Source organism: Taudactylus pleione, unplaced genomic scaffold (assembly GCF_031769625.1).
Source record: "Taudactylus pleione unplaced genomic scaffold, aTauple2 ptg000136l, whole genome shotgun sequence".
NCBI classification, from domain to species: Eukaryota; Metazoa; Chordata; class Amphibia; order Anura; family Myobatrachidae; genus Taudactylus; species Taudactylus pleione.
Window position 1 is genome coordinate 1,120,562 of NW_028284538.1, and position 13,618 is coordinate 1,134,179.

At 47.3% G+C, this 13,618-nt stretch overlaps 2 protein-coding genes across 2 annotated transcripts in view; one reads left to right on the plus strand and one right to left on the minus strand.

Annotated features, from left to right (window-relative positions):
- LOC148522886 (calcium-binding protein 2-like) overlaps positions 1–9,410 on the minus strand; it is a 32,132-nt gene extending 22,722 nt beyond the window's left edge. Inside the window, exon 1 of the mRNA XM_088473477.1 lies at positions 9,088–9,410. Coding sequence (XP_088329603.1) covers positions 9,088–9,390 — 303 coding nt within the window. The 5' untranslated portion in view covers positions 9,391–9,410. The remainder of the gene's footprint in view (positions 1–9,087) is intronic.
- The window catches only part of PTPRCAP (protein tyrosine phosphatase receptor type C associated protein), a 95,569-nt gene that overhangs the window by 17,957 nt on the left and 63,994 nt on the right, over positions 1–13,618 (plus strand). The gene's annotated exons all lie outside the window — the stretch shown is intronic.

Genomic DNA, 13,618 nt, shown 5'->3' on the forward strand with positions numbered 1-13,618 from the left:
CGCAGCTTGATGAATACTGTCCCCATACTAGTGTATGGAGACAGCGGGCCATTCTGCAAGAGGAAGGTAAGCAGGAGATATCTGTGATACTAGTGTATGGGGACAGTGGGCCATTCCGCCAGAGGAAGGTAAGCAGGAGATATCTGATACTAGTGTATGAGGACAGCGGGCCATTCCGCAAGAGGAAGGTAAGCAGGAGATGTCTGTGATACTAGTGTATGAGTCAGTGGGCCATTCCGCCAGAGGAAGGTAAGTAGGAGATATCTGTGATACTAGTGTATGAGGACAGTGGGCCATTGCGCCAGTGGAAGGTAAGCAGGAGATATCTGTGATACTAGTGCATGAGGACAGTGGGCCATTCCGCCAGAGGAAGGTAAGCAGGAGATATCTGTGATACTAGTGTATGAGTCAGTGGGCCATTCCGCCAGAGGAAGGTAAGTAGGAGATATCTGTGATACTAGTGTATGAGGACAGCGGGCCATTCCGCCAGAGGAAGGTAAGCAGGAGATATCTGTGATACTAGTGTATGGGGACAGCGGGCCATTCCGCCAGAGGAAGGTAAGCAGGAGATATCTGTGATACTAGTGTATGGGGACAGCGGGCCATTCCGCCAGAGGAAGGTAAGCAGGAGATATCTGTGATACTAGTGTATGGGGACAGCGTGCCATTCCGCCAGAGGAAGGTAAGCAGAAGATATCTGTGATACTAGTGTATGAGGACAGTGGGCCATTCCGCCAGAAGAAGGTAAGCAGGAGATATCTGTGATACTAGTGTATGAGGACAGTGGGCCATTCCGCCAGAGGAAGGTAAGCAGGAGATATCTGTGATACTAGTGTATGGGGACAGCGGGCCATTCCGCCAGAGGAAGGTAAGCAGGAGATATCTGTGATACTAGTGTACGAGTCAGTGGGCCATTCCGCCAGAGGAAGGTAAGTAGGAGATATCTGTGATACTAGTGTATGAGGACAGTGGGCCATTCCGCCAGTGGAAGGTAAGCAGGAGATATCTGTGATACTAGTGTATGGGGACAGCGGGCCATTCCGCAAGATGAACGTAAGCAGGAGATATCTGTGATACTAGTGTATGGGGACAGCGGGCCATTCCGCCAGAGGAAGGTAAGCAGGAGATATCTGTGATACTAGTGTATGGGGACAGGGTGCCATTCCGCCAGAGGAAGGTAAGCAGAAGATATCTGTGATACTAGTGTATGAGGACAGCGGGCCATTCCGCAAGAGGAAGGTAAGCAGGAGATATCTGTGATACTAGTGTATGGGGACAGCGGGCCATTCTGCAAGAGGAAGGTAAGCAGGAGATATCTGTGATACTAGTGTATGGGGACAGCGTGCCATTCTGCCAGAGGAAGGTAAGCAGGAGATATCTGTGATACTAGTGTATGGGGACAGCGGGCCATTCCGCCAGAGGAAGGTAAGCAGGAGATATCTGTGATACTAGTGTATGGGGACAGCGTGCCATTCCGCCAGAGGAAGGTAAGCAGGAGATATAAGTGATACTAGTGTATGAGGACAGCGGGCCATTCCGCAAGAGGAAGGTAAGCAGGAGATATCTGTGATGCTAGTGTATGAGTCAGTGGGCCATTCTTCCAGAGGAAGGTAAGTAGGAGGTATCTGTGATACTAGTGTATGGGGACAGCGGGCCATTCTTCCAGAGGAAGGTAAGTAGGAGGTATCTGTGATACTAGTGTATGGGGACAGCGGGCCATTCTGCCAGAGGAAGGTAAGCAGGAGATATCTGTGATACTAGTGTATGGGGACAGTGGGCCATTCTGCAAGAGGAAGGTAAGCAGGAGATATTTGTGATATCTCCTGCTTTATCTTCTTGATGAATGGCCCGTTAACTTAATACACATTTTCACCTGCAATTGTAAAAATTTTCACCTGCTTTTGTGAAAATTAAGTAATGATAAATAGGCCCCTATATGCCTTATAAGGGCATCATAAAATAAGTATTAACATTAGGGGGCAGCATTGGCTCAAATATGGTTACTGGCACAGTATCATAACAAGTGACATTGACATTTACTGTATATTTTCAAGGCGGCTCCTTGCTAAAAGCAGACAATAACACAATCTTAAATGCAAATAGTCAAAGTATATAATTAGAGCACATTCCTTTGAGAATCAAATCAAAAAGCACCTTCTAATAAAACGGTAAAATATTTGGTTAACATAGTGGAATATTAGTATCAAACAGCTTAGCTAAATTAGTTGAATATTAATACAATCACTAATATATACACTAAAAGTACTCTGAACAGTTTAACAGCAAAATGGCTGTCGTTGACCCTTTCCCACCCCCAAACGGTCACTGTTAAGGGGGCACCGCAACCGCCATCACAGACACGGATCTGTACATGAGCAGTGTAGATCCTGCGCAGGCGCAGATTGCCAAACATTGGAGATGGCCCGAGCAGCCATCCTGAGTAACCTGACGGTAAACCATTGGGTCTGTGGCTAACTCCGAATCAGTCCCATAGTGTACCCATATTACGCAGCACTTTTACAGAGAATATTTAATATTTCATTCACATCAGTACTTGCCCCAGGAGCTTACAATCTATATTCCCTATCACATAGTCACACATGCAGAAGCCAATTAAACTAACAGTATGTTTTGGAATGTGGGAGGAAACATTGCCCCCCCTAGAAAAGAAAATACACAAATACACAGGTTTACTAGCATAGCAAAAGTCTAAAACCAATATACAGAAGAATAAGGGATACCGACTGCAATTTGTTTAGTAAATTCATATTCTGCATTTCACAAGATGATTTGCAGAACATAGTTCTCATTAACTAACGATACATTTAGGTAGAACATTTGTTCTGAACCACAGAAACCAATCAACATTCAGAGCCTGATTCAGTGGTGCAAGCAGTTACAACATGCATTTGGCCAATATTGTAAGTCACACGCGTCCTGAATGTTACTGCACGGAGTTGCAGGACAGATTTGGATGAAGGAGCTGTGGATTTCAGTATCCGGTTGGAAGATTGGCAATGTTTAGATCGACAGTCAATAGGTCCACACCAGAAGTTCGACAGGTTCCAATGGTCGACACACAAATGATCAACATGTTTATTCAAAGTTTTTAAATATTTTTAGGTTGGGTGTTAGGGTTATGGTGCGTATACACTAGACGATATGCTCCCCGGGGCAGGGTGTGCTCAATGTCGTTCATGACATTGAGCACACCCGCTGAACGATATCATTAACTATATCGTTCAGCGCCGGGCTCTCTCCCCCATTCCCCAACATGCAGCAACCTGACGACATCATCAGGTTGGCCTGCGTGTTAACCCGATGATGACGAACGACCCGTGGGAACGCGCGTCGTCATCGTTCATCGTTTTTGTGTTAAAAATGGACGATAAAGTAGATGACTGAACGATAACGATATCGTTATCGTTCACTCGTCCACTTTAATCGCCCAGTGTGTACGCACCATTAGGCTTTTGCGTTATGGCTAGTCTTCCGCAGGAGACTGTTAGGGTTAGGCACTAGGGGGAGGGTTAGGGTTAAGCTAGATTATTTTGATCGGGATGATTTTTCGGAAAATTGATAGCCCAATATCCATGCTACACATTATGCAATGTTTCCATAGAAGCTAGCGAATTTTTCACCACACCACACTGATTTTGCATATGTCCACCCACAAGAATGAGGAAACATGGGCAGATTATTGAGAATGCACACACTGAGATTTTCGTTCTTGAACGACAGATCAGATAATGGAAGGAATGCGTTTATGGCAAGTTTCTTCTAACCGTTTTATCGCTGAAATGATCGTTTATACACACTATACAATAAATCAGGCAGATCATCCGATTATTTGAATATCGGCCCAATAGTTGTATAGTGTGTAGGTAGCTTTAGGGTTAGGTTAGGCACTAGGGGGAGGATTAGGCTTAGGTTAGGCACTAGGAGGAGGATTAGTTTAGGCATTAGGGGGAGGATTAGGGTTAGGTTAGGCATTAGGGGGAGGGTTAGGGTTAGGCACTAGGGGGAGGTTTAGGACTAAAATACAAACCAAAAAAGTCAACAATTTTTTGTCGACCTCTTAACCATATTGACCATTTATCAGTCGATCTTTTGATCATGTTGACCTGTTACATGTCGACTATCTGATATCGACCTATTGATCTAAACATTGGTAATCTATTATACCACACTCGGGGATTTCAGTGGCTGTTCCTGGGAGGTAGCTTAGCAGATGTGGGCATGTTGCATCCAAAGACACACAGCCTCTCACACAGGAGGCCATGTTCAGAGAGAGAAACTGCTCCTACCATAGAGCCAGTTCTAGTTTGGATGGTGCATCTAAAGACGCACAGAGACAGATATGCTCTGTTGTGAGACATTGCAAGTGGGCATCTCCGTATGAAGAAAGTGGCCCGTGGCATTAGCATAAGACGCGGCTGCATCCGACTAAGAATTGGTGTTTATCCATCTAGTTCAATTTAGACAATGATAGCAAGTATCTGATTGGTTGCTCTGGTTGAGTGCAAACTGTATATCTAAATGCAGTATTAGTAAATGAGCTTCAGTTCATCTGGGGGAAAAAACTGCCAAAAGTGTAAACAAAACAGTATACTACAAGCCTGATTTCGTTTGTATCGCAATATAGCGTACACACGCAGTTTTACTACGAATATATGCTAATCCACAGCGATCGCAGTGCTGCTGCACCACTACATAAGGACGCCCACTTCATGCACATCCGTAATGTTTAGCAAGACTGAGAAACAATCGGTACAATCGAGTACCATCGGACCCATACGCACAGTTTAGGCAGGTCAGACCTCACTCAGGAATTGCTCACTTCAGCGCACGCTATGAGGCTGCGTATGGTATCACAGTGGCTAATTTATGCATGCCCATGCAATGGCGTTGAAACGCACTGGCACGCCTGCGTTCACCCAACCTCTCCCGTCACCACCTACAAACAGCACTTCCTGTCAATCACTCTGCCATGGGTCTGCATAGTCACTGTGATCGCAATCCCGATCGCAGTGGCCGGTTCGCGCACATGCTCTGGGATGCAAACGCATTTCCTATCGGCAAGAGGGTGTGGCCACGACTCACGCTATTAGGCCATGCCCTCCTATTACCGGGGCCCGGCACGGCTCTTGGCGGGCCTGACTGTACCATGGACCTTATTCAGAGATGTACGCAAACCCAATGGTTCTGCACATGGGCAGGTGCCGCACTGCGCATATGCAGATTTTTTTCTGCGAGATTGCTCGCACTGCTCCCTAAACTTCAGCATGATTGACATGCTGCGGCCACAGTGATTGCTTTACAAAACTGGGGGGTGTTGCCCTCATTTTGTAGGCCGATGGTCACGTAGAGTGATCCGATGCCCGGGGATCTGCAATGCTGACAGTAGGCATCTTTTCACACTAGACTGCTCTTGCAGCATTCGCATATTATTGCACAGCCGCTGTGTACAAAGGGCCTGATTCAAAGATTAATGGATTTGCAGAGACGCACACAAGCGGTTGTGCAAATCCGTCCATCTCCGATGCAAATGCAGAAGGATCTGTCAGACATCTCCTTGCTGCATTTGTGATCCCAGCACTGCGACTAGCGTCGCAGGTAGGGATCACCATCATATCCATTGCCACAGGTTTCTCCTTTGGTCAGGCTGCTGGAGTTGGAGCTTCCTGCAGCATGACTGGGTGCTGGCCACGTAAAAGGCCTTGAATCTGCGTCCTTCGACGCAGATCCTGGCCTCATCCCTTCTGGAAAATTGGGTCAACATACCTCTGGGAATGATGACCAGGCACACTCCCACTCTGCCCCCCAAAAACCGCAGCATGTCAATCATGCTACGGCTTGGGGGGGTCTGCGCATGAGATTGTTAGGGTCTGCACATGTGCAGAACAGGTCCTGCACAGACCCTTAACAATCGGAAATATATGTTCATCATGGATGAATGTACATTTATGAGTCAGTCCATCTCTGAATCAGACTCAATGTTCTTAATGGACCCATAAAACTCCATTATACTATAGCAAGCCTTAATGCTTTAAGGCCCCCTTACACGGTGCACGATTGCACCGTGTGAGGCGATAGGGAATCCATCGTCCGACATATCATAAATAGATATTTCTTGATACTACACTACATTTATTTTGAATTTGCACCCCATCATCTAAAACCCTCTCTTCTGGCAGCCTGTGCCCTTGGACCCTCCTCCCAGGGATACATTCATCTCCCCTGGCATGCTGTCCTCTCTGTTCTAGAAATGTTGGACCCCAGTACGGAGAGGGCATGGCTACACCATGTGAGGGTTGTGTCTATGCTACAATGAGAAATTCCTGCCACCTCCTTAGATGCTGCTCTGCTGAAGGCAGGGAGGGTGCCTATGTCTCTATTCCACTGTTGTCCCACCACAGAAGGTGCTTCTCCCTGACATACCATCAGACATCCTTTGTTGTATATAGCTGATATACTGTTTTTATGTCAGTTGGTGCTGTGTATACGTATATTCTTTTATTAAAAAATACTACACTATATGCACCTTTTTTCTCCTTTTGGGTACATCTTGATTATACCAAGCCATTGTGCCTATTGAGAAGGAGTGATGTCAGGCAGGGAACAGACATCGAGCGGCCGATCTGTAAGTCTGTATAGCTTACCTGAGCGGCCACTGTGTCGGCAGATCCGTTGGCACAATGCTTACCCATCTTGAGATGTGTGTTGACCTTGGGTCTCAAGAGAGCAGGGAGTCTATTCATGTATAACATGTAGTGGCTACTGAAAGATTTCACTATATATTGCATCACATCGATGTGATATATAGCGATGTTTAGTAGTCATTCATGTAGACTAACCTCTCCCGCATCTTCGCGCGCTGTCTGGCCCCTCTGCAATCCCTGTATGCAGTGATAAGACCGACATATCGGGAGCCCAATATGCCTACTCCTCACTGTGCATTCGCCGGCGTCCAAGAGCAGCAAGTCAGGTCAGACCTGCTGCAATGGACGCTGGGCGAAGCCGGTGCCGGACAGACAGCGGGGAAGTATGCAGCTTCTCTGCTTTGTTCGGCTTGTGGTACAGATTACGCCATCCTCAGATGTCGGATCTGTACCGCAGGAGCTTTCCGTTCCTTTGTGAATCACCCACCATACAATAATATGGTGATGCGATGCAGGCATGGAGCGGGGGTGCCAGTGAAGTAATACACTTCTCCATGGTAAACTAGCTCCATGATTAGCACAAAGCAGAGAAGAGCCCTGATTTCAGCTAAACAGGGCTCTTCTCTGCTTCACAAATAGACCCCAGGTGTCTTAACTATCCTAAGAGGCTGAGGCTCAGTCGGATGCAGACATGGCCGCAGTCATGCCGTTACAAAGTCCCTTCCCTGGTGTAGATCCAGGCATCCAAATGTGCAAGGAGTGAGACGCCCACTGTCAGTGTTCGTAGACGCTGAAATACCGATCATCATCATTAGATGTCACCATCGGTCACACCATCAAAACTTGCACCTACTCTAAGGCAGAAGCAGTCTCTCCGTCTGAGTATGGCCTCCCATGCGAGTGGTCTAGTGTCTGTGTACGCAAAAGCTTTTATCGCCTGCGTCATTGTCCAGGAACGCCCCATACATTTCTGCTACCAATGCGTCTAACTCTGTTCTGCAGCTCTGTATGTTAAAAAATGGGGTGCAGCTCAGACAAATGCGCAGAAGAATAACATCGCTCCCCTGCGCTGTATATCGCTGCTGCGTATGAAAGGGTACTTCTTATAGTTTGCTGTGCACATTAATCTATCATATCTTTATTTTTACATTGTCTCCCGAATGGATTCATTTATACTTTGCTTATAATAAAAGAAATCACATTCAGAGCCTGAAGTAGAGGTGTTCTCTATGTCGGTGCCACTCGCATGCAAGGCCGTAGCTAGGGTAGTGCGGCCGGTGCCATGGCACAGGGCACCACAGGTCAGGGGGTGCTATTTGGGCCTGTCAAATTTCTGTTTATTATCATTGTCACTTGTAGCTTCCTCTTATTTCATCCCCAGTATCTCCTGGCCTCCCCTATCTCTTCCCTTTTTTTGGGTGTATTATGTCCCTTTGAAAAATAAGGGGGGCGCCAATGCTCTTTCTGGCACAGGGCACCAAAAAGTCTAGTTACGGCTCTGCTTGCATGCATCCAAGTCCAATGGCAGAGAGAGGCAGTTTCCGTCTGCAATTCTGGGTGGTAACGGAGTTGGTTTTCTATCGATGGATTCCTACCATTTCTGTAAAGTATTGATAGTACCATCGATGGTTAGCCATTTAATGGACAACCCTACTCTGCACAGAGAGATCAGATTAAGGTATTTACCCTACTTTATTGCACTGAACAGAATTCACCTACTATTAAAAGGACTTGACTTTTGCGTGTAGTGAGTAGGTACATGTGCCTGGTGCAGTGACATGGGAATGGCACTAATAGGCACAATTGCGCACACAAAAGTGACACGTAATAGACAGCCATGATCTCCCATCACTCTCATGATTAGTTTAAGACCTAACTGAGCCTAAGTCGAGCAGTAATTCGGAGGCCAATGGAGAAATGAATGGAGCTGTAGTGAGCAGCTTTGGTGTGATATTTTATAGTTTATATCATGTGCATTTCTAGTTGGATTGGAAATCCATCTAATGTAAACGCAGATTGACTGTTCATTCAGTTTATTCAGTTATCTGACAAGAGCACACAGTTGATTACGGTCGCACACAGGTGGCACACGCTATTACGTATTGCCACTCTAAGGGGTATATTTGAAGTGCAGATTTTTAGAAGTGGAGATGTTGCCCATAGCAACCAATCAGATTCTACTTATCATTTAGCTCCTTCTAGTAGATAATAGCTAGAATCTTTTTTTTTGTTGCTATGGGCAACATCTCCACTTCTAAAAACTCACACTTTAGTAAATATACCCCTAACAGTCACGTAATCACTACCACATATTATATAATATAATAATTGTTACCCTAAAGTTACGCATTGCTTCCTGATAATGCAAGAGAGAGACATTTTTGCCCATTTTAGCCAGATACAAATACTCTACACGGCCACCTACCTTGCTGAAAAGTGCATTTAGGAAGGTAGAGTAAGTATTGGTTGCGATACTCTGGGTGTCGCTCACCCGTTTCCCCTTGTGATGAGCTTTGCCACTGGAGTTGTGTCCATCATCATGACCGTGGTGATGGCTCTTTCTCTCATGGCCTCCTCCCCCCAGACTCTTGCGGTCTCCTTCGTGGCCCTCTGTTGTTCCTTTCTTGCTGCCAGCCTCTCCCCCAGCTTTGCTCTTTGCCCCAGTGTGGCTTTTGGCCACGTCTCTTTCTGGGGTGCTGGATGTCTTGGCTGCGGTGCTGTGAGACATAAGATGCTCTTAGATGGACCGTCAGTGGCTCCCTGGGGCTGAGCGTTGTACAGAGCAGTAGAGCAAACAGGGGATTAACAGTAATCTAATAACATCAACTTGTTCTGAGCTACGTTAAAGAGTTTAAAGAGATTAGAGATGGGACATGTGACCTGCACCTTGCACTCACTATACGTAACACACAGAGATTTTGCACTACAAAGTATTCATAGTCTTTATACATACATGTGTATTACACATTACTAGGGTTTGGGGTTGTATTGCAGTTTATCAGGTTAGGTTCAGTTTCCATGGTCAATTCATTCTAAAATATTATCTCTGACCCAGCTGGCCTGCACACTAAGGGCCTGATACAGACCCGCTCACGAGCGCTATGCGCTCGCAAGCGGGTCGATGGCCCAGTGCGCACGCGAGCACCGAAGCGAGCGCAAAAAGCACCTGCTGCGGCGCTCGCATCCAAAAGGGGCAGCTGTCGATGTTGATTGACAGCTGCCCCGTTTGGAAGGCGGGGAAGGGGGGTGGCTGAGCAAACCGGAGGCGTTCCTGCAGGAACACCTGCCGCTTGTGGACGGCCCTACTGACATCACTCGTGATGTCAGTAGGTGGACTTCCTGCTCTATTAGAGCAGGAAATCCACTGGGGCTTGCGGCAACGAGACCCTACCGCAAGGGTCTCGTCGCTAGCCCGATGGCCGCGATGGTCTTGACCATCGCGTCCATCATCATGGCCGCAACTAAAAAATAAAAAAAAACGCCTTGATGCAGAGCGGGCGCTCGTTCAGAGCGTCCGGCTCTGAATCAGGCCCTAAAGGTGTTCTTGTACTGTAATTTTATAGCCTGGAACCAAATTAAGCTTATGGGGTATATTTACTATGGTGCAGGTTTTTTAGAGGTGGAGTTGTTGCCCATAGCAACCAATCAGATTCTAGCTATTTATCTTCTAGAAGATGCTAGATAAACGATAAGTAGAATCTGATTGGTTGCTATGGGCAACAACTCCACTTTTAAAAACCTACACTTTAGTAAATATACCCCTAATAGTTGCAGGACCTTTCTGAACTATTTAATTAAGTATATAATGTATATTACAATATAACTAAGTGGAATGGGATTGAAATGCCACCGGTTCAAATCCCGAAACTGGCTGCCCGACAGGATGAAGATCCTGACAGAGGCAGGTAAGTACCGTAACTTTCCCTGCCCCCCTAACCCTCCATTAGTGGTGCCTAACCCTAACCTCCCTCCTGAGGGTGCCTAACCCCCCCTTACCGCTCCCTAAACCTAACTCTCCGGGGGAAGTGCCTAACCCTAACCTCCTCCCGGGGGTGCCTAACCCCCCCCCCTACCGCTCCCTAAACCTAACTTTCTGGGGGGGGGTGCCTAACCCTCCCCCCTAGGGGTGCCTAATACTAACCTCCACCCCCAAAACCTAACACTAACCCTGACAACTAGGGGTGTGCACCGGCCACTTTTCGTGTTTTGGTTTTGGATCTGGATCTTTCTTCGTGTTTTGGATCTGGATTGGTTTTGCCAAAACCACCCTTCCGTGTTTTGGGTTCTGGGTTTTGTGTTTTGGATCTGTATTTTTTTGAAAAAAAGCATAAAAACAGCTAAAATCACAGAATTTGTAGGTTTTTCTGCTCCTATGCTATTATTAACCTCAATAACCTTAATTTCCACTCATTTCCAGTCTATTCTGAACACCTCACACCTCACACTAGTGTTTTTATGTCCAAAAGGTTGCACCGAGGTAGCTGGATGACTATGCTAAGCGACACGAGTGGGCGGCACAAACACGTGACCCATCTAGGCGTGATACTGCAGTGGCAGACAGGTTGGCAGTTTGAAAAACTAGGCCCCAAACTGCACATAATGCAAAGAATAAAAAGAGGTGCAAGATGGAATTGTCCTTGGGCCCTCCCACCCACCCTTATGTTGTATAAACAGGACATGCACACTTTAACAAACCAATCATTTCAGCGCCAGGGTCTGCCACACAACTGTGGCTGAAATGATTGGTTCGTTTGGGCCCCCACAAAACAAGCTGGCAATTAATCTGTCCCTGCACAAACTGGCTCTACGGAGGCAAGATGTCATCCTCATCCTCCTCATCCACCGATTCCTCACCCTCTTCAGTGTGTACATCCTCATCCTCACAAAGTATTAACTCGTCCCCACTTGAATCCACCACCACAGGTCCCTCTGTACGTTCTGGAGGCTGGTCTCCCTGGAAGAGCTGATAATTCATTTTGATGAACATCATCTTCTCTACATTCTGTGGAAGCAACCTCCTACGCCTTTCGCTGACAAGGTTCCCGGCTGCACTAAACACTCTTTCGGAGTACACACTGGAGGGGGGGCAACTCAGGTAAAATAGAGCCAGTTTGTACAGGGGCCTCCAAATTGCCTCTTTTTCCTGCCAGTACAGGTATGGACTGTCTGACATGCCTACTTGGATGCTGTCACCGATGTAATCCTCCACCATTCTGTCAATGGTGACAGTATCATATGCAGTGACAGTAGACATGTCAGAAATTGTTGCCAGGTCCTTCAGTCCGGACCAGATGTCCAAACTTGGTCCTGCCTGCCCTGCATCACCACCAGCGGGTTGCTTAGGATACCTAAGTTTTTTCCTGGCAGCCCCAGTTGCGGGAGAAAATGAAGAAGGAGCTGTTGACGTGTCACGTTCCGCTTCAGCTGACAGTGTGTTCACCAGCAGGTCTTTGCACCTCTGCAGGCTTGTGTCGGCCGGAAAGAGAGACACCACATAGGCTTTAAACCTAGGATCGAGCACTGTGGCCAAAATGTAGTGGTCTGATTTCAACAGATTGACCACCCTGGAATCCTGGCAAAGCGAATGAAGGGCTTCATCCACAAGTCCCACATGCCGAGCGGAATCGCTCCGTCTTAGCTCCTCCTTCACTTTCTCCAGCTGCTTCTGCAAAAGCCTGATGAGGGGAATGACCTGACTCAAGCTGGCAGTGTCTGAACTGACTTCACGTGTGGCAAGTTCGAAGGGCTGGAGAACCTTGCACAACACGGAAATCATTCTCCACTGCGCTTGAGTCAGGTGCATACCCCCTCCTTTGCCTATGTCATAGGTGGATGTATAGGCTTGTATGGCCTTTTGCTGCTCCTCCACCCTCTGAAGCATATAGAGGGTTGAGTTCCACCACGTCACAACCTCTTGCTTCAGGTGATGGCGGGGCAGGTTCAAGAGGGTTTGCTGGCGCTCCAGTCTTCGGCACGCAGTCGCTGAATGGCGAAAGTGGCCAGAAATTTTTCGGGCCACCCAAAGCGTCTCCTGCACGCCCCTGTCACTTTTCAGAAAATTCTGCACCACCAAGTTTATTGTGTGAGCAAAACATGGGACGTGCTGGAATTTGCCCAGATGTAATGCCCGCACAATATTGGTGGCGTTGTCAGATATCACAAATCCCCAGGAGAGTCTAAGTGGGGTAAGCCACTGGGCGATGATTTCCCTCAGTTTCTCTAAGAGGTTGTCGGCGGTGTGCCTCTTACTGAAACCAGTGATACACAGCGTAGCCTGCCTTGGAACGAGCTGGCGTTTCTGAGATGCTGCTACTGGTGACGCTGCTGCTGTTGCTGCGTAAGGTGATACATCTACCCAGTGGGCTGTCACAGTCATATAGTCCTTAGTCTGCCCTGTTCCACTTGTCCACATGTCCGTGGTTAAGTGGACATTGTGTACAACGGCATTTTTCAGGACACTGAGGACACTTTTTCTGACGTTTCTGTACAGTCTTGGTATCGCCTGCCTAGTGAAGTGGAATCTAGATGGGATTTGGAACCGGGGACACACTACCTCCATCAATTGTCTAAATCCCACTGCACTAATGGCGGATACCGGACGCACATCTAACACCAACATAGCAGTCGTACTTCATCCTCCTCGCTAAGGACTGCTGGAGGGTCAATTGTTTAGTAAAAGTAGTGGTGTTCCTACTTCCTCTCTGGGATGATGAACGACTCCCAGCAGCAGCAACAGCAGCAGAGGCAGCAGTAGGCGTAGCAATGCAGGATCCTCCGGAGGAATCCCGGATAGGAGAGTCAGTCATGCCAGTGACATGGCCTGCAGGACTACTTCCGATCCTGACTAAGGAGGAAATTGAGGAGGAGGGAGTTGACGGTGTGGTTTGCAGGCGCTTGGATACAACAGGACAACGGGATTTAGGTGTCCCTGGACTGCTTACGGTCTTAGCCAAAGT